This window comes from Cnephaeus nilssonii (assembly GCF_951640355.1).
Source record: "Cnephaeus nilssonii genome assembly, chromosome: 6".
In the NCBI taxonomy this organism is placed as follows: Eukaryota; Metazoa; Chordata; class Mammalia; order Chiroptera; family Vespertilionidae; genus Cnephaeus; species Cnephaeus nilssonii.
In genome coordinates, this window is record NC_137077.1 from 71,860,968 (window position 1) to 71,883,485 (window position 22,518).

The 22,518-nt window shown below is 34.7% G+C and overlaps 1 protein-coding gene across 4 annotated transcripts in view; it reads left to right on the forward strand.

The window, feature by feature from the left end:
• Positions 1-22,518, forward strand: part of NAV3 (neuron navigator 3) — an 837,665-nt gene that overhangs the window by 745,246 nt on the left and 69,901 nt on the right. For 2 of the 4 annotated variants that reach the window (XM_079773450.1, XM_079773451.1), the window contains 7 exons: positions 1,672-2,160; positions 6,872-6,913; positions 8,419-8,579; positions 10,100-10,288; positions 13,356-13,408; positions 18,981-19,004; positions 21,733-21,810. In XM_079773450.1, coding sequence (XP_079629576.1) covers positions 1,672-2,160; positions 6,872-6,913; positions 8,419-8,579; positions 10,100-10,288; positions 13,356-13,408; positions 18,981-19,004; positions 21,733-21,810 — 1,036 coding nt within the window. The remainder of the gene's footprint in view (positions 1-1,671; positions 2,161-6,871; positions 6,914-8,418; positions 8,580-10,099; positions 10,289-13,355; positions 13,409-18,980; positions 19,005-21,732; positions 21,811-22,518) is intronic. The other 2 variants (XM_079773452.1, XM_079773453.1) reach the window with 2 other exon arrangements.

The following is a 22,518-nucleotide window of genomic DNA, read 5'->3' on the forward strand; positions in this document are numbered from 1 at the left end:
TAAAGTAATAGCTTGTAAATTTCCATAGATTTTTCGTCTCTTTTTTCATGATTAAAAATAAAGTAAAACAAAATAGAGCCTTATGACTATTATTATTCATTTCCAATATTTATTATCCTTCTGGCTCTTAATGAGTTGATGATCATGAAGGTAGAGGAAGTGTTCCTTGTAACAGAGTATGCTGGACACATTTATGTACTACTGTATCTTGACCTTTTTTGAAAATTAAGGTACAATAGGATTGACAGAATTTGAAAGCATTCTGATGTTGGGAATAGGCTAACAACTAAGGAATGCGCTAGGTTTTCTAACTCTTCATCAGCTTTCTTTGACATGAGTGTGGTAAGAAGAATGGCTTGGTTTCTGCACTAGGACTGTCTTTGTTACTGAATATGTAGAATTCTGCACTGAAATATCACTATCTTTAAATATTTGTCTGTTCTAAGTGACAGGAAGAGACATACAGTTAAAGACTTGGGACAAATAGTTAAACCTCTGCGGGTATGTTTCCTCATCTGTGAAATGATAGAGTATGATTTATATGCTATTACATGTTAAGGGGTTTTAATGTTTGTTTTTATTATAGTGCCTAAACCAAAAACCTTAATATCTGGGAGGGAAAAAGCGTCTCAAAATATTTGCATTTCAAGCAATCTCAGATACATGATTGTTTGAAAAACTAGAGGGTGTATTCCTCAGTAGAAATATTAATCCTGAAGAACTGGCTTTTTGAAATGTTGATTCTCATCAGAAAGAATAAACTATGGCTTGTAGTGAGAGTAAATATTTCCGTCGCTCGAGTAAAAGCCAAGAGTGCCCTCCAGTGGCCCATTACCTATGAAACAATTTCTCATATTCGTCATAAAATATTTCACTATAGGAAATATGGATTTCATTGCAACTTAATTAGTAATCATTATGCCATTACTTCATGTCACTTTATTTCCATATTTACATAAATTTGATAATATCATCTTCACTTACAAAACTAAAATGTTTTCTCAACTAAGCTCCAGCATCTAACTTTGCACCAACTATGTTTCAAATCACTAACAAAAATACGAATTTGAATAGCACTGGCAACTGACATAAAATCCTTTGGCCTTTCTTGGGGGAAAATAAAGACAAAGCTGACATGTTGCCAGTTATGTCAAATATTATCTCTAACCAACTACTTCCTGATGGTTATTCAGGCCGGCAACTGTGCAACATAACCTCCCAAACCTTGCCTGACACATTCCTTTTAGACTCGAATAAAATGTTAAACATGTTTCTTATGTACCGAATGCGTAGAAGTTGTTTCATTATAATGGTTCTATAAATAGGTAACAGCAAATGCAGTCAAACTTACTTAATTTTCGTGAAAGATTCTCAAGGTCCCTTACGTTGTGAAAGCCAGGGATGTTTATGTCTGGTTGATTTTGGTTTGCCAACTCCCCCCAGCCCCTGGGTAGTAGCATCCCAGGGTGGCCTTACCCTAATGGTGATCTGAGAGATTTTAGGCAGTAGATTAAAAAGTTCAAGCTTACAAAGTTCATGAACATAGAGACAGGAAGTGCTTGGCAGCTGGGCACATGCAAGCACCCTTGGCTCTATGTACTGAACCCTTAATATTAAATGTGGATATTAGTTTCTCGGAACAACTGAAGTTGTTATTTGTTTTTCTTTTAGGTTGTTTGGTGCCAAGGCAGGTGGCAAATCTGCCTCTGCACCTAATACTGAGGGTGTGAAATCCTCCTCAGTAATGCCCAGTCCTAGTACCACATTAGCGCGCCAAGGCAGTCTGGAATCACCGTCGTCCGGTACGGGCAGCATGGGCAGTGCTGGTGGGCTCAGTGGCAGCAGCAGCCCTCTCTTCAATAAACCCTCAGACTTAACTACAGATGTTATAAGCTTAAGTCACTCGTTGGCGTCCAGCCCAGCATCGGTTCACTCTTTCACGTCAGGTGGTCTCGTGTGGGCTGCCAATCTGAGCAGTTCCTCTGCAGGCAGCAAGGACACTCCGAGTTACCAGTCCATGACTAGCCTCCATACGAGCTCTGAGTCCATTGACCTCCCCCTCAGCCATCATGGCTCCCTGTCTGGACTGACCACAGGCACTCACGAGGTTCAGAGCCTGCTCATGAGAACGGGTAGTGTGAGATCTACTCTCTCAGAAAGGTGAGCTTTCCTGGAGGCCTGGATGAAGCCCTCCCCCCGCCTCCCCGCACGGTGCCCACCCCCTTCCCCGTTAAATCCCTGTGATTTCAGTGGGAGTACCACTTTGCAAAGGGACATAAAATGGATGCGAATGGGCCTTTCATTTGCTCTTATTACCAAATTTGCACAAGAAAAAAAATCTTTAAGGATAGGATAATTGGATAATTAAGTTTCTTGATATGAATTCATACACATACCCAACAGGCAATTGGAATAAAATTCAAGCATGTATTTATGTCTTAAATGATGTCTTCTCAAGCCATTTTAATGATTTGGCTTAAGCTCCAGGACAACACAGCTCCTTATGGTAATTTAAGCATTTTTAAAGACCAAATTTAAATCGATTCTACAATTATGCTCTGAGCAATATGTTAAATTTGCTTTATAAGCACTTCTATGGAAAAATAGCAAATGGACCACTGGGGAATCCTAGTTGAATTAGAAAAGAAAAATCAATTGTCAGATATGAATTCTTAGAGAAAATTATAATAACACCAGTGACGTTTTTATTAGGCCCTTTGAAAATACATCTCATGACAAAATATTTCTCATTGGTTTAATGAGTTATGGGTTTTTAAAAATTAAAATGAAAAGCATAATGAGGCATTTCTTACCTGATATAGTTACTAGAAAGCATCACTGATGACTAAAGTGAATCTAGATTCTCTCCCCACAAAATTCCTTTCTCAGATATTTTGGTATTGACTCATTCCCCCAGGAAAATATTTTGAAACTGCGACTTTTTTCTAATGAACTTACTGCTATTTGTTTCTTGGCACACCTAAAGCTTTCAAAGAAAAAAAAAGGTCTTGGGCACTTACCTTAATCCTGTTATTTGTGAAAGCACTACTAGTCACTGAAATTGCCTGATACCCTTCCCTAAATCAGGAGTGGGGAACGTCCGGCCCGCGGGCCTTAAAGGCCCACAAAATCATTTGGTCTGGACCCGCCAAGGCATTAGGCGTGAGTTCATTAAATGTTTGACCAAATATACAGGCTAATTTTTTTAAGTTGGTAATTTTGTATGGTCTGTGAATAATGTTATAAATATACAATGGCCCTTGGCAAAAAAAAAAAAAAGGTCCCCTCCCCACCCTGCCCTAAATTTTTGTCAGTCTAGATTTGATGCTGGCATATCACCTCTTTTCCAAACTTCTAGCCTTACTCCCAGAATCATTTTTTAAAGACATCAACTAAAGCCCTTATCTAAACACTCACTACGGTATACCAGTTGTCCATCAATGTAAGATTTCCCACTGCTCTTCCCTGTTTCTCTTGCTTTCCTGAAATAAAAACCCAGAGCAAAACATTGCTTTCAACCCACTTGCTTCCCACTCCCCTAACAATGGTACATGGACAGCCATGCAAATGAGACTTCCCCTTGAGAAAAGGCTTTTAAAGCTAATGTAACATTGATGCTTGATACTTCTTATGGTAGGCTGCTAATTATAAAATACACTTTTCCTCATAAACAAAAAATTGTGCCAGGAGAAATAGAATAAGCAGCTGGGTGATATTTCCCCTCTGGGTTTGTCATTATGGGCAGCATACACAAAAACACTGGTATAAGTACTATTGCATTTAATATTTTATCTAAAAAGTTAGCTTCTTACAGCATCCTAGATTTGAGTTTCAGCACTTTACAGGTAAATGGGTATCCTCATATGTCATTTTCAAAAATTCTAACAAGTAAATAAAATTATATTGAAAATATATTAACAACCTATAGTTTTAATGAATATATCCTAGATAGTTTACTGATATGTGAGGAACCCAAATAACAATTTTATAACCAAATCAAGCACATTGTAAATAAGTTATTCTTTATTCATCAAAATGACCCTCCAAAATACTGATTAATTTTTAATCATAAACATGACTGCAGCAAATTGATCGTTTAGCCATCGATCTATTTCTTTGTCATTCAGACATTAAAAATTCAAAATAATAATCAACTAACTATTTGTAACCAGGTAACTAGCCCTCAAATCAAACCAGATGATAAGTTGAAATTTTACATATATATAACATAAATGCAATGTTAATATTTTACTTTGATCTATATTTTAGATGTCAATATACATTTTTACTATACAAATACACTGACAAATAGGCAGCTACTTATTCTCTTTAAGCAAATCTTTAACTGTTGCTCATTCTTTGAAATAGACCAGTTTTACAAAGGAGAGTGTTCTAATATTAGAAATAGCCAGATGAACAATTTTTCTAAAGCAAACTTTAAATTAATTTTGAACAAGTTAATGTTTGCCATTGATTCTAATAAAATATATTGATGACTATTAAACTGTGAAAATTAAATACATTCATGGGTATAGTATATGATATAAGTATTGATTAGTTCCTCCCAGTAAATTACTGATTTGAAATAATTTTTGATATAAGAAGTTGTACTTTTTCTTTCTTGGGAACAAAATTGAAAGTAATTTATTCTAATCCTTCAAAGCACATTCAAAAAAGTGTATGATCTATTGAAGAGAAAATTAGATCCTATCAGAGATGCTGGCTTAGTTACAATTAAGCAGTCAGTAGAATGTTGACAACACTAAGGAAACCAAAGTGCTATACCTGAAAGAAAGTGTACTGCAATGTAAATACCTAAGATCACGTAATTAGAGACAGGTAATAGAGGTAAACAGAAGCTCATGCCTTAACCTTTTCATCTACAGTATCTACTGTATTGATATTCATATTCGAGTACCATTGACTCAGTTTTTCATAAAGATTTTAATTTTTGTTTAAAATCCCATTTATTATCTTTAAAAGAAGATAAAATATCATAAAGTAGTAAATAAACAAACCAGCAATAAGTTCTTTAATAATTTTCCCTTTAGCTACTCTAGTCATTGGTAGCCCTTAGGCCATAACCAGTTCATATTTGTTTTGTTTGTTTTGCTTTATGTGACTTAACCAAATTTGGAAAATAATTTAAAGCAGTAACCAACTTTAGAAAGTTCTGGCTTGTCTTTAAATGTCCGATCTAATAACATGGCATTCACTGTCCTGCACAGGCGTCTATTGGCTTTAGACAAACAGTGACTGTCCTTTTCAGTTTATTGACTAAAATCCCCACTCCACTCATTTCCATGGCCTGCCTGGCCCTTGCAGGCATATGAGTTTGTGATGTTTCAGGGTTTGTGGAAAGTGTCTACATTATAAAATCAGTAATATTTATATTTAAACAGATATTTCTACCTAAAGTTTTAACTTACATTGGTAAATTTAAACATATATATATATATATATATATATATATATATATTACTTTTCTTTCATTAAGTTTTCTGCATGATATAAACATAATTTTATACCATTGATAACATTGGCAAAACAATGCCCATATTCAATTTCCTCTACAATGTTAAACTTTAGTAAATTTGCACACATGGAAAAGATAATCTTTAAAATGGCCTATAATCATATTAATGCTTTAACACAATGTAGTTCATATTTAGAGATTTCTTGTATTTGTTTAGTGTGATTCCTTTTTGTTTGTTTGTTTAGCCACACTACTAAAAAACTTTTATAGTCAAGATATATATTAGAACTGGCCTCTCCATAATATGGTAATTACCTAATGAGGACCCTCCCCCAAAAATAAAATTAAAGTTTTAGAATGCCTTTGGATGCTTTATATTGCAGAGCCAAATAATGGAGTACACACAGAAGAAAACATTTTAGCTTTGATTTTGAGTGATTAAAATTCAAGTCAATGTGAATTAAATTTCATTCATGCTATGTCATCCCATTACGCATATATCCTGTGTATTTAATTTTGATCATTGGAGGTTCTAATGAAAGAGAGCTATAATTCTGCAAATTCAAATTAATTGTATTATGTGGTTATCCACATGCCAAAGATTACAACAGAAATCTCAAGACCTGTCCCACTTAATTGTTGAAATCCTCTTCCTCTATTTGTAGAGAAGCCACTTCTCATTTCTCCAGACACATTCTTTCATCTCTTCCTACAACCAATTGAGAATTCCTTTGAGAATTCTTTAAAATAGATAATGATAAAGCATAGAGCCTTTAAAATACCTAATTTATAATTTCCAAAAAATGGCATAGTTTAATTTCATTAAAACATGTAAATAAATGATGCCAGGCACATTGTTTCAAGCAGATGTTTGTTATATATTATTTGTTCTTTTATATGAAAATAGGAATAAATCTCCCTTTATTTTTACTAAAAGTAATTTGAATACAAAAATAAATACTAAATAATGTTTGTATCTTCTCTGCCTATTAGAACTTGTCACTTTAACTTAATAGAGCAAGTCTATCTCGATTCCACCTCTGTGTTTCTCTTGCATGGCAGAAGTCTAGTCAGTTGCATGGGGAGAGAAAAACTACAAACTATTAGGTAAATAGAATATTGAGAGGAATTATTCTAACATACGATTTAACCTATGTTCTAATAATCCTGTCACTAAATTGTAATTGATTGGAAATGGGTTAGAAAGGAGCACACATGTGTTGCAACAGTAGACATCTGGTCACCTTTGGTAGTTCTTTTCCAAAGAGTTAAGCATTAAATATATGTTTCAAAAAGTTTATTTGTGTAGTTCAAACAGAGAACCAGTTTTGTTGGATGTGTAACTTGGAAGTTTTGTTTACATTATGTCCTTAGGGATTTTCTTTGTTTTAACAGCATACAACTTGACAGAAATACACTACCCAAAAAGGGACTAAGGTATATATTCTCTTGGCACAATTGCTGCCTTTCTTTCTCTGTTGTTACTTAAACTTTGTGTGCTGTCTTTCTTCCTCTTCCTTTGTTTGTTTGCAGTGAAGCACCTGATATTGAGGATGATATCACTTTTAAACCTTTCTCAGGTCTGAGGAGTAGGTGAGCTAGCCCTCAGGTAGAGAAGCTCATAGAGGACGAGACCCAAATTAAATCTAATGTAAATACCATTTATGGGGGCAGCAACTTTGGTAGAATGCCGAAATCACTTCTGGAAATTCAAATTAACTTCCCTAACTTTTGCATCTTGGGGGCATATGCTTGCAAAACCTCAAATCCCATATAGTGTACAGATGTGGCCAGGTAATGTTGAAAAGATGCTCTAATTTGAAGCAAGAAAAATATTTTTTCATCATCAGAGGACAAATACTATAATTAGGTATGAATTTTTAATGAATCCTTTTGGTAAAAATTCAAGAGTTTTAATTTCTGTGTTTTTTTTAAGAGTGCTTATATCTATCAGATTAATTTAAATATTAATTATTCTAGTGTTACATAATCTCAAAATAACTTTTCAGTTCATCATAAAAAGTAAAAAGAAAATATAATTCATGCCCATCCATTATTGCACACTTTTATCTGAGGGGAAGATATAGAATGAACTATAATGGAGCTATGACACCGTATGAACATAAAAAGTTGATTGCTCTTTGATGCTAAGAATTTACTTATTCTGGGGAAAGTGAGTACCGGCCAAATAGGTCTTCCACAATATCCCTTTTATCTCCAGTTCCTTAGCAATAGCAAACAGCTTGCAATTAGTCCATTTTAAGATTCTGTTCTATAGTGTATCTATAATAATAAAAGTGTAATAGTCTAATTAGACTGGACGTCCTTCTGGATGACCTTCTGGACAAAGCCAGGGCTGCGAGGGCCGAGGTAAGCCGCCGCAGCTGTGGGGGCCAAGCCCCTTGCACAAATTTCATGCACTGGGCCTCTAGTTTTCTAATAAAGTAAAAACATTCTCCTTCCTTCTTAAAAAAAAAATCTAGATATGATGTCAAGTGGCATTTTAACCAGATAAATATTTTCCTTTACTTAAAAAAAGAGAGCTGTTAATTTATGTTCCATTCCCTCTGCTTTTCTATGACAATCACTCCAATTCCCTTGTCCACCATTTTCAGTCTATGTTTCATCCTTTTCAAACCCTCCTAAGCACTGTGCTTTTGAGTCCTTCTCAATTAACTTGGCTGTCTGCTCATTGTTTATAATTTTCAACTACATATCTCACAAAAGCATATTTTTTTTTCAAAATTCTCTTTTTATTTCCCTGTGAGATTCAAACAGATGGTGTCAAATCATCTGGAAGAACTAAGCACTTATAATTCAATTCAATCTATTTGAGAATGTTGTTTAGTCTGAACAATAAGCTCCTCTCACTTGCTTTCCTCTCTTGCTATTGCTTTGCCCCTTTAGATGTGCTTAAGTGTCTCAGCTGTGCTGTTTTGCAGATACACCCCATCGTCTCGGCAGGCCAACCAAGAAGAGGGCAAAGAGTGGTTGCGCTCCCATTCAACCGGCGGGCTGCAGGACACCGGCAGCCAGTCGCCTCTGGTCTCCCCTTCTGCCATGTCAGCTTCTGCAACAGGAAAATACCACTTCTCAAACCTGGGTAAAATAGTCTAAAACAACAATTTCACCTCATTCCTTTCGCCACCCACCCTCAAAGGAGCCCCTATATCTCTCCCAAAAATTATTTATTTAAAGAAGTGATAAAGGCACCCTAAGAGTACTTTTATTTGTGTGATTGCTTACTGTTCACGAAATGATTTCCAAATATTATGCAGTTTGTTGCTCATGACAACAACTTGACATAGGTTGTTATTTTACAGTCTAAGATCCCAAGGGGCACAGACCTGAAAAGAAACCCCACCACTAGTAGGAAGCAGAGACAATCACTGGTTCCAAACACCCGACTCTAAGCCTAGGGGAGTTTTTACACTTCAAAAGGAGTAGGACATCTCTCTGTATTTTATTTAAAATGTATTTAAAAATCCTTATAACAAAATTAATCATCTTATTTGTAGAAAAATAGAAATATTTTTAAAAATGTGACTTTATGACTCCAAGATAATTTCTTTCACTGTTTTAAAGTTAAAACCCTCAAATGCATGTGAAATTTTCTATTAAATTAATGCACTGTGAAAATTTTTAGATAAATATGATAAAAAAAACAAATCACTAACTAGCTTAGCCATTGGATTACTTTGTGCTTAGCATCAATTGTATAAAATATAAAATCATTGGTATAAACAGAAGGATGTAAGAAGTCTAAACATGCCAGTTATTATTTAATAGATCCAATTGTTTTTCCATCCAAAATACATTTTTGGATAAAACTTTACGGTTGATAAGAGTCCCAGTGAGGCGTCTCAAACATAGTAAGACTCCTTGTCATCTTCCCAAGAGACAGTTGCTCAGATTGGTTTTCCACCTTGTGCAAGGGTTACCGTGTAGAAGATTTACTATCAACCTGCAACTGCCAAGTTCTATGTATTTGGTGGACTCTTCTGCATGCAGAGTGATGTTCAAACACCCTTTTATGGTGCTCTGTATCTATGTTTGTGCTTCCAGGGGTCCCTCCACCTTGAATGACCTTCTACCCCACTTCCTCTGCTCACCCTTCAAGCTATTCAGAATTAACCCCTTTCTTCTGTACTCACAGAAACAGAATCTTAGCTGGAAGAGACCTAGGCAAATATTGGAAGCTTGGGAAATTTAGATTTCTTGTAGTTTCTTTTATTTTTTTACTTTGCTTTTCCCATTAAAGTGGTATATTCTTCTCTAAAAAGAAACCTGCAGACTCTAGGAAGACAATCTTTTCCTCATAGGCTAACAGAACATGTCATGTTATTATATGTCTAGCATGAACAGTAGAGGTAACTTGCTAGTTTTGTTTAAGATTGCTTTACTAATTGACATACTGCTCTCATGAAAGGGCAGTAAAGAGGGCCTCCCCACACCTGTTAGTGACCATTTCAGAGGCAGCCTCGTGGCTTATCTTAAATAGGGACACCCTATGGATTTCTGCTTCCATAAGAATCGGAATCACGTTTTCACTTTCTGTCAGCCGCTAGTTTTATCACCCAAGCCCCATAATGACAGGCCATGTGTATGTGCTTTGTTTTCCAGTGAGTCCAACAAACCTGTCTCAATTTAACCTTCCCGGGCCCAGCATGATGCGCTCAAACAGCATCCCAGCGCAAGACTCTTCCTTCGACCTCTACGATGACTCCCAGCTCTGTGGGAGTGCCACGTCTCTGGAGGAAAGGCCCCGTGCCATCAGCCATTCGGGCTCCTTTCGGGACAGCATGGAAGAAGGTAGGTGTGGAGGGAGATGAAGGTGTGGTTATTTTATTTAGCTCTGAGATTAAAACTATCACATCACAAGAATTCCTGAAGAGTAAATAAAGGAGGTTGTGAGCTCTTATTTGATGAGCCCTGAAGCTTGAAGAAGTTTCAGTCTGCATTATTTTTCTTTCTTTATGTATTTGGAAATATGCCAGAAATTGTTTCGATTAATACTGGACTGTAGAATAGTTCAGAATAAATTCTCATGCAAAAATTTACGTAATTTTTTAAAAATATATTTTTATTGATTTTTTACAGAGAGGAAGGGAGAGGGATAGAGAGCTAGAAACATCGATGAGAGAGAAACATCGACCAGCTGCCTCCTGCACACCCCCTACCGGGGATGTGCCCGCAACCAATGCACATGCCCTTGACCGGAATCGAACCCAGAACCCTTCAGTCCGCAGGCCGATGCTCTATCCATTGAGCCAAACCGGTTTCGGCTAAAATTTACATAATTTTAGAGATTATTTGCCCTCACGTATCAAATGTCAGCGTGAATGTTTTGTTTGACATCTCTGTTAAAGGGCCATAAGGATTAAGAATCAGAAAAACTTATGAAACTACCATGTTCTCAGAAACTCCCTCTTGTGTTAGTTTTATATCATGTCACTTTTTAATTCATACTATATCCACTTTTTGCTTTATAAGTTACATTTCCTTATTTAATGCAATGAAATTCTCACCTGTCCTAAGAAATTTATCTGTAGTTGTAAAGTGCTACATGAACACTTTATAAAAAAATTCAGGAGGCTTAATTGATTTTCAAATGTATATAATTTTCTAGACTATAAAACCTCAAATGTCAAAGTTGATAATAATACTGGGAGATTTTCCTCTTTGATTTAATGAGTGATTTTAAGTACTCATAAAGGAAATGTGGCACTCACATTATAAAGCATATCAGTTAAAGGTAAAATAAAAGTAAATGTAAAGTTCAAATTGATTAGAATAAAATCAAACATTAAATTGTCCGTACTCCGCTATTCCTTAATAATTATGTATAAAAGAAAGGACTTCAGGTCTTGAAACTTACTAGGGCTTAAGCCTCTGGCCACCCATTTATTTGTGGAATGAACATGAGCAAAGTTCCTAACTTTATTACCCCTAATTTCTGCACCTGTAATTCCGCTGGTTTGTTATGAGGATGAAATTAAAATAAAGAATAGTTTTGTTCCTTTCTCTGTCCCCTCCCTACCTTCTTATTTAAAGTATCTCTGATTGAAAGCTCAGGCAGCTGTGAAAATTAGCTCATGGTTTTCAGGTCACCACTGTGCGCTCAAGATGCTGGCACTGAATCAGTTCACCACAGATGCCACTGCTCACTGTGAGAAAGAGTGGATTCTACCCTGAGAGTCGCCTGATGACCGCAGTGCAGATAGACAAAGAGATAATCTCCAGTGTTGTCTCTGCTTTTCTGGAATGGTTCTTTCACCCTCTTCATAGGCAGGCCTCTTATAATACTGCAGAAATAAATTGCGAAGCATGCTGATGGATTTCTAGAGTGCCTCATTTACAAACAGGATGCTGTTCATATGCTGGGAAACTCTGGCCTTCTGTTTATGAGTTTTAAATAATCAGCTTTTCTGGATAAGAGCCTGAGTGGGCAAGATGGCTTTTTGATGGCAATGCATTGAATACTGAATTATTATAATTCTTAAAGTGTGATCTAGAATCAAGGAATCATTGGGTTAGAGAGATAGAAGGGAGTTTAATGATGCACTGCCCAATGCTCACAGTGAAAGATGAGGAAACTAAGCCACAAGCTCCAAGATCATAGACCTATAAGTATTAAGTGATCCAAAGCAATACAGTAAATGGCAGAAATACTGCAAAAGTAGCAGAAAATTAACTGAAAATTGATCTCCAGATTCATTGTTCATCTTCTTTCTAGTATACCTCACTAGTTCATACCAGGTTGAAAGAATGTGCTTTAAAAGAAAAGAAAAGAAAAGAAAAGAAAAGAAAAGAAAAGAAAAGAAAAGAAAAGAAAAGAAAAGAAAAGAAAAGAAAAGGAAAGAAAAGAAAAGACAAGACAAGACTAACATTTTGCAGGTCTCACAGAATGGTAGTATTTGAAGTTTTCCCCGTCCTCTCCAGACCAGGGTGTAAGCACCTCCCAGGTGTCCTTGTCGTACCCATCATTGCTCTCGATCACATTTATATTACTCTATTGTAATCATCTTTTTAGTTGTGTATCTTTCTACTTCTTTTTAAGCTCCTAGGATAGTATCATTCATTTTGTAGTCCCAGGATCTAGCAAGCGCCTGTCATATTATGTGTACTCAATAATGTTTATTTAATGGATCTGTAAGCAGAAATAACTTGATAATATCCCACAGTGAAAAGGCGAAGGACTTTTCTACAAATATAATTAAGCACAATTTTATCCACATTTTGGGCTTAATATATTGGATGTGCAGATATATACTACACTCTGTTAATTGAGACAGTGTTTTGATATACCTGGATAAGAAACACCATGCAATTCCCATTCTTAATTTCAGTGAGACACCACCTTGAAATAAGTATTTTTCTATCACTAAAATTACAAAAGAAACAATAATTTTCCATTTAAAAAATCATAATCAACTCATCAGAAATAATGAACTAGCAAACTGGATAAAATGCTTACTTGCTTGAAAGTACATGGAGAAAAATATTGAAAATGTATTTTTGTTGTATAAAAATCAAATCAAATAAAATACATAAAGCTACTTAAAGTTTTAAGGTTTATGGCAACTGTGGTTCAGGTTTTTATTCTTTTCTGATTATTAAATCTGTAGGCGTTTACTATAGTTTTCAAGATGTGCAAAGCATTTCCTCTATAACATGATAAATAAGGTACTTTAGGGGGTAGGTATGCACTCTTTCCATGTCTCAACATTTTATGTACAAAAAAATGACAACAGACTTATTCTCGGATTCTTTTGTCTAGCAGTTATGATTTTATTTCTCTGTTCTTCACTCTAGTAAAGACATGGTGTTCCGGAACAGATTCTTCAATTTCCCTCTTGTTCTCTTTTGTTTTCCCCAGTTCATGGCTCTTCGTTATCACTGGTGTCCAGCACTTCTTCTCTTTACTCTACAGTGAGTATTGGCTGTTAAGGAAGAGCTTCTGCCTTTGCCAACATACACATGATTAAATAGACTGACATTTACACAGAAGTTGCGCAGTGAAACAAGGGCTGTAAGTGAAATACTCTAAGCTACTGCATACCCGATAAGCTGGCAAGGACTGTAATAGCTCTTCTGTGGTCCACTTCCCTGAGCTTCCACTTGACATTTGTGTGCTCATTATACTCCATTTGTGGAAGGAAAACTGAATTTCACAAAACCTGTTAGGGTATAAGTTGGAGTCCCTGAAATCATGTAGTATGCTCTACCATAATCTTATAATATTGAATCGTTTTCCTTGTTTGGTTCCCTGAGCTGTGACTGATCATTGCATTGTTCTATGGTGTGTTTTTTTTATAGTATTTTTAAAGTTTATCTTTTCGAAAATATTATATCAAAGGGTAAAGGCTTCAGAAGCTTAGATATTTTTTATAATCTTCTGAAATAGGATATAATTTTTAAAACTTTATTTCTTAAGAGAGAAATGCCAATTTGTCAACTCATTTTCCCAATATGGGAAATTATATTTTATTTTTACCAAGGTGAGTTTCCTGTCTACTTAACATTATTTAATATTTTTTTAAAAAATAGTCTTTAGGATTTTATTTTTATAGGAGGGTTCTTTCATGCCTAGGTAAGAGTGGGGTATATTTAGCTTACTGAATTTCACTGAGACTTGAGTAGTATGAATAATTATTAATCCAGCATTGAAAGGTTCATAAAAAGTTCACAGCCTTGGCTGTTAACTGAGCAATTAAACATTAAGGGAAATACTGCTTTTTTTTTCACTCATTTTTGTTAGGTTCAAATGTTATATCCCTCTTTTTGTAAATTCATCTTCATATTTCTTGCTTTACATAGTTACTCAAAATTAGACTATCACCAGCAGAGACAATATTTTTTCTTATCATTTCTCCTTTTAATGATTAAAATTGCCAATAGATTCTGTAACTGAAGAAATCACTATTAGTGTTTAGATAAATATACTGTGTTAAGCAACTAGATAAAGAAGTGGGAAATGTGAAAATGTATTGGGAAAAATGCCTAAGAGGAGTATGTTTAGAGCTAGTATCCCTCCTATTGAGCCAATGCCACTGCTTATCAGGGAGATGTATTCTAACTGAAGCTATTGCAACTAAAGTCTCTATCTAACATGAAAAGATGCAGCATCTTTATAATCCTACTAGAGATCTGGTGCATGAAATTTGTGCACGAGTAGGGTCCCTAGGCCTGGCCAGTGATCAGGCCCGATTGGGGCCTTCCCGCTGCCAGCTAGGGCCTTTCTTTGTTCTGCGCCGCCCCCTGGTGGTCAGTGAACGTCATAGTGAGCGATAGAACTCCCAGTCTCCTGGCTGAACTCCTGCGGGGACACTTTGCATGTTAGCCTTTAATATATAGAGATTTTAAATATACACAAATTTTAAATATTTTGTATAGCAACATTTGGATAAAACTACCTTTATGAAACATAAGAAAAACTCAAAAATAAAAAGAGCATGGGTAGAAGAAAACAGATGGCTAGTAAGTGTATACCAGAGTCCAATAGATCTTCTGTGGTAATAAACTGTTCTATAACTGCACTAATAGAGTAGCTATACATAACTATTGGGTATTTGAAGTGTGTCTCTTGTGACAGCAGAGTCAATTTTTAAAATTTAATTAAACTTAAAAAAGCATATATGTCAAGTAACTACTATATTGGATATTGCAGGTTTATTGGGAACAAAGGAAGTACATTTAAAAAATGGTTCTCATTTAAGTTAGTAAACATAAATGAGAAGTATTAAGAGTGCAATACGAAATGTGAACAGAGATGAAAATAAAGAGACTATATACACATATTTATTGGCCAACATTTAGAAATGAATTGGGTCCTGGTGTAAGTGTGAAAAGCCACATTGTTAGGTGATCAAGCCACATGAGAAGGTGATATTATTAGGAAATTAGTAAATTTAAATAGTTGTATTATAAATGATGTAAATTATATACTTGAATTAATAAGTAACCTGTAATAAAACAATGCATATTTGGAGAATTAATAAACAGAAAAATTAAAGATCATGAGAAGTTATTTTATCTCTACCCTCCTTACCATGCATTGAGATTTAATTGACAATGATAAAATATCTGTGGAAGTGCTTTTCAAATAGGAAATGAAAAGGCAATTTATCATTATTTCTATGCCTTCTTAAGGACTCTGGGTAAAGATTCTGTTGATTTACATTCTTGCCTGTCTATATGAGTAATTATTATGTGGCATCAGGCAAGTTGCTAAATTTCTTTGGACTATACCTATAAAATAAAGTTGGAAAACAGTAGACAGAGCTACCCATGGTTTTTCTGAAATAATTAGAGAAGGCCAGGGACATTGTATACCATAAATCACAAAATGTTGTTAATTATGTAGTTCTAGAAAGCACCATTTATATCATAGTCTATGAAGTATGCCCTGCACAACTAACACAACTGTACATGGTGTTCCTTTGTAAAATAATTAGTGTTTAATATAGATGATGTGTTGTAGAATTGTGCACCTGAAACGCGTATAATTTGTTCACCAGTGTCATTCCAATAAATTCAATAAATGCCGGGGCGGGGGGGGGGGGAAGAATTAGTGTTCAGGAAGAAAAAGTTTCCTTTTTTGCAAGAACATTAGGCACTATCTCTATTAGGTAAAATACTGCTTCTATTAAACATGGGTATAAACCATGTTTACTGCAATGCTCTCATTTATGCAATTTATGGAATTACATATTTTGCTTTAAAATATTAAAACACACTAACAAAGATGGCTTGTTGGAAAGAAACTTTATCTGTAAAATCACCAATCTAACAAATCCCATTGGAAGAATTCTTTCTTCACACGTAGCTCCTTAAAACCTCTACCAATTATAGCTGGGAAAATTTTTCATATGTATCTTGTTATAAAGTGTGTAAACCACCTTCTAGAATTCCTGAGTCGAAAGATTCGGGGGGGGGGGGGGGTTGCAAACTCATTACAAATAACAGGCCCAGTCTGATCTGCCAAGTTATTACCTTCATGTGCTCATTTTTTAATCCAAACCAACACTGTGAAATCGGAGCTTTGACTTAAAAATTAAAAAAAAAATTAAATTTATTTTAAAAAATAACCAAAATATCTAAAAACACTGAGATGAAATTCCTCCGGAGCTACAGTCCCCTGGCCTCACCCCCTTTAGATATTGGCATGTGCTTTCAGGTCAGTCTCAGTCCCCACCTCCTCTTCTTTTCTTCCTGAAGTTGAGTTTGGCTGTTATTATTGTGCTATGGATTTCTCGTAGGAAATGAAAAATCCTCATTATCCATGTACTTATGGAAAGTGAGAAAATAAAAGATAGCCTAAGAAGCTATGCAATTTTATTTTTAGGTCCCAGAACCCTTTTTATTCTTCATATGCCTGAACCTGTAATGCATTTACACTTTCCTATTTTTGCAATAGTTGTTTTCTGAATGGTTATACTGTATATTAAAACCTTTATTGAACCTGATTTGTTCTTGGAGTCCTAATTTGTGTTGGTATAATAAGAGCAAGGGCCATGTTTAGTTTATTGTAGATCCCTTTAGCATTTTTTACTAAGACACAGCTAATACTAAAGTAAATATATATATTTTTTAATTTTTAAATTTGAACGGATGAATGAATGGCCAAACAATGGCTTACAGAATAATGAATAATCTCATATATTTTTTAGGTAAGGTATTTTATAATGTTTGCCATCCTTCAGTACATTGGGCTTGCTTTAAAATCATTGTTTAAAATGGAAAGTAATAGCATGTCATGCCTAACCCACTGAAAAAATTAATATTCTGGTTCATTGCTTCAACTTTATAGTAACACCTAACCAGTATTAACAGCCAAGTGTAGGAAAGAAAGTGAATATTAAAGCAAAAGATAATTCTGAAAAGTCAGCAATGAGAAAAGTCATTGTATATAGTATATAAAGAATTAATATGTAATAATTACCCTTATAACTAGTTTATGTAACTTATCCTGGGCATGTTTAATGAAAAAAGTGACCATTGCTTGACTATTTATAAAATATAGAATACATTGGTGGTTTCAAATACACAAGTTATTTATTGAATATCAGTTTTTTATAGTCTTTGCAAGCCTTGAAGCAGGATTTGGGCAGAATAAACTGGCAATAAATATGCAAAGTTATAGGGAAACCAAAAGCCATAGTTAATTGTGTTATATATCTTAGGGCAAACACCCTGCAGCTTTCTCTTGATTTTATGAAATTTTTATTTTAAAATTCCTTCCCTAGTTACGATTGAGAAACCAAACTTATATGAAACCTTGACATTATTAAATTTAAAAATGTTTTTTCTTAAAAGTTTAAAGTTGAGATGTAAATATTAAAGCTTTATGTTAGCATTTATTTTTACAACAATTTTTATAAAGGCTATTAAGATTCTACTATTTAACCACTCTTTTATTTAACCACTATATTACTAACTATACATTATTTTTAAGAGTAGAGACAATATAGGAAAGACAAAACTCAAAAGATGCTTACACATAAAAATATTTCAATGTTTAAAATACTTTGTTGTGCTTTATGTTTTCTGGAAGAAAAGAAGATATTAAAAAATGGTTCAAGTATTATCTGCATTAATTAATCAGGCAATACCCCCAAAAAGAGATGAGATTGTTTTTCTGCTTTGGATCTGCTCAAAGCAATAAGCAGACTTGTACTGTTCAGCGATATTATGCATTCTCCAGCTTTTTCCAGAATGAGAGAGCTTCCCAAATGTAACGGTGCACACAATTCATACTCTGGCATTTTGCAGCCCAGCACAAAGAAGAAAAGCAGAGCTGGGAGTCTTCTGCAACTAAAGCCAAACACACCGCCAGTTTCTACCACAATCCCCCTTTGCATCATCTGCATAAACTGATGTTCCTCAGCCACTTTGATCACCACCTTAACCCTGGACATCTTAGTGTTTTTCTGACTTGCAGCCAAATACACATAATTAATAGTGATTAGGAAAACTAAAAGAAAATAGAAACTAAAGACCTGATTTCTGTGGTTATCAGTAGAGGTCAATATTTTTCCTGCAGCTTTATTGGGCATTCTTTATGATTTGTAAATCACAGAATAAAATTAGAACTCCTAAAACTTGGCTGCAGATCCCTATAATTTCATGGAGTCTGCATCCTATAATCTGAATTTTAAAAATCCAACATTTTTAACCTATTTTTTTGAGTATAATTTTACAACTATTTTGTTTTGGGTCTGGACCTCAGAGCAATACTATCTCAATTTTATCCTTTGCTTTTAAGGCATATTATATATCCATAAGTCAAATAAACTATATTTTAAAATACTACATGGCTTATATATAAAGAAATGCTTATAATTCTAAAGGTCCCTATTCTTACTGTTTTAATATTATGCATTTTACTATATTCTTGTTACATCATAATATTTTAAATACAAAATATAATTATTTTACTCTTACATGTGAAATGAATCGACATTATTTAAAATATTTTTTTTTTTTCATTTCTCTTTTTCAGGCTGAAGAAAAGGCTCATTCAGAGGTAAATGCTTGTAGCATTTTTTTTTTTTTTACTATGATAGTATATATTTATGCTGAAATGAGGTTTTCTCCCACTAGAGGGCTCTGTTACAATAGCATACCCCTCCAGTTATGGATACAAATAACTGAAGTAGTTGATAAAAGGTCTTGGATATTTCCTCATAAAAGAAAATGAAAGGCAGTGTTTAGAAGCAAACTCGCCTTTCACATTATAGATTGGAGTCTTAGCTAATAAATTGTGTCTAGTAGCAAGGACTCATAAAATCTTTGATGGATGAATGAGTGTGCAGTCTTTCTATTTTATTAGTCTCTCTTCCCCCACAGCCTATAAAACTAACTGCATAGGATTGAGGAAACTATTGAGTCTTGAGCTGCAGACCTCCACAACGCAGGCTGCCAGCATCCCAGCCTATCTTGTTGGTGCCAGGACTTTGCTGCCTGTAGTCACCACTTCCTATCTACTGTGGTATATTGTTCTAATCACATACATTTCAAAGTCACACTTCCTTGCAATCACATACAAATCAGAATTCAACCTGGAGAGAATATTCTTTTTCTGTCTCTTTGTATAAGAGTTGTGTTGGCCAAGAAGAGCAGAAGGACTTTAATTAGGCCTTTATTCAAGGTACAGTAATGACTATTTGATTGCCTTACACTGAGGCAATCAGACCACAGAGAAAATAAATGTCTTGACAACAGTCTCTACAAAGGAACTCTTTCCTTTGAAGTCATATTTTATTATCCTTTAATGTAAAATATGTGATGTGCTTCAAAATACTGAAAAAATATTGATTATGCCAATTTGATCTTTGTAATTGCTAGACCAGAAAAGCGATTATGTTTTGTTTTGTTTTTTAAAAAAGACATTTTAGTTGCATTGTATGGACATAGCAAGGCTTCTAACATTGATCATAATATAGCTACTGAAGTATAAAAATGCCACATATACTTGCCTTATTAGTAATTATCCAACTCCCCTTTTATCATTCATGTCCAGAATGAGACATGGTTGTTAAAAAAATAATTTACAGTACTTATCGTGTAGTAGAGACTGTTAATTTGAGAAAGCTTCTTTGAATTTGGTTTAAGAACAATATGGATTCTTTGATTTCTGAGACTATTTGGTCATCATCATAGGAATGTAACTCAAAAGTTAATTGGGGATGGGATGTTTCTCTTTTTAAAAAAACAAGAGTGGAAAGGAATTGCATTTTCTGAAATTATAAAAAGTCCTCTATCTCTGCTTCCAGCTTCCAGCTCACTTCTTTTTTAGTCTCTCAATATTGACCACTGTTTCTTCTCCATAAAAATAGAATGTGAAGGGGGAAGAAAGGAAAAAGACAAGTAATGAACTGTGTCAAGAATTCTCTTTCAAACTGAGGCAATATTCCAAAAGTCCAAACCAAAGAAGACTTGTTTTGTAAAAATGGGAAGCATCAGACTATTTGGCATTTAAATAACTAAAATCCCTTGAGACCAGAAGTTTACTTGTTTACTTATAAATGCTTTACTTTTATGAATCACTTTATATTTCATGGCAACATGAGACATGCAGGTTAAACTGTGAAAGTGCTTAAATTAAAATTTTAAATAATAATTTCATATATTCTTCTAGTTTTCTGGTTCAGTTTTACTCAAGGGTGAACTTAACTGAAATGAAAAACATGTTTGCATATTTATTTTGTTGTTTTATGTAGTTACTAGAGGCCCAATGCATGAAATTCATGCACTGTGGGGCAGGGAACGGGGCCTCAGCCTGGCCTGTGCCCTCTCGCAGTCCAGGAGCCCTCAGGAGATGTCCGACTGATGGCTTAGGCCTGCTCCCCACAGGGATCAGGCCTAAGCCAGCAGTTGAACATCCTTAGCACTGCCGCAGAGGCGGGAAAGGCTACCGTCACCACCACTGCTCTCACCAGCCATGAGCCCCGTTTCATGGGGCAGCTCTTGCATTGAGTGTCTGCCCCCTGGTGGTCAGTGTGTGTAATAGCAACCAGTCATTCAACCATTCGGTCAATTTGCATATTAGCCTTTTATTATGTAAAATTTGTACAGTATTACTGATTTTCCTCTTATTTTTAAACTATGGATAATCTATAAAGCCTTTTTTAGTAACTTACTGAATAAAGGACATTACAATCAAGATTTGGGATGAGTGTTAGCCATAAAAACTCCAGCCAATAAAATTATTTTCAAATAAGGGATCATTAAATGTTGAATTAGAATCAGCTTTCAGTGACTGCAGGATTTCTATATCTCTGAGAAGTCACCAAACATAAAGTTAAAATAAACATGCAAAAAAAAAAACTGATAGAAAAATAACATGGAGTGCTTTTCACTCAAAAGACCCCCAAACTATGTATATGTATCTTTAATTTTTAAAAGAACAGATTTTACTACCTGAATTTTATTACTGCAAATTTCTGTAAGAATCAATAAAGAGTAAACTGATTCTTGAGTTAGGCAGGGATGGCAAATGGAACAAGTAAGCACGCCTTACTTGGCAGATCTGAGTCCCTGCTTTGACATAGGCATTTATCCCTCTTCTGATCTTTGGCTTTTGATTGTTACTGTGCAGCCAGTATTCACATTTCTTTAACTTTCAGAAATTGCTACTGATACAGTGGGGGTAGAAGGAGCTAACTAATATTTGCTTTGCTTGCTTGGATTGAATTTTAGTTTTATGTCAAAATCTGCTGGCATATTGAATTGATTTTTTTAATTACATTCAGCAAATTCATAAACTGCGGAGAGAGCTGGTTGCATCTCAAGAAAAGGTGGCTACCCTCACATCTCAGCTTTCAGCAAATGTAAGTCACTTTTGATTTTGTGATACATTAAAACAGATTTTTAGATAGTAAATAGGATAATTTTAGTAACAGATTTACATACTTAAATGTCAAAAATTATACAGACTTAAGTCACTAAACTGTGGGATTCATATAAAGTCAAACTTTCCTGTACACTGAGTAATAAAATATAAACCCAAATTGATAAGGATTCATACTGTGGTTGAAGTGGCTTTTTGTTTCTTATACGGTTGGAAGTATTAGTAACAGCAATGGTTATTTCTTTTCTTGTTTCTTATTTTTATCACTCCCCATACATAAGACTTTCTCAAGCCACAATATTATTAGGGATTGACAGAGATTAACTTTGGAAGATAAAAAAAATGCATGTGCCCTGCCTCCTTCAGTGCAATTTATTAGACAATTAGGTAAGCATTCATTCTTTCTAAAAAAAATTAACTTAGGTCTAATTTTGGGTATCTTAGCTATATTGTAAATGAGATATATTTCTCTCAACAACCTGGGCAGCCTTCTCATAATTTAAGCAGCAGAGGATAGCAAAAATGATGACAGTGAAGACCATCAATTATATTAACATTTACTGAAGATCTTTCAATGTGCCGGGAGTACATCAATGTAGAGTAATAAACAGCCTGTGGCCTTGTGCCTCATCCTATGGAACAATGATGTTAGAAACAACAGTGAGGGGTAAGCAGGCTCCCGCTATTT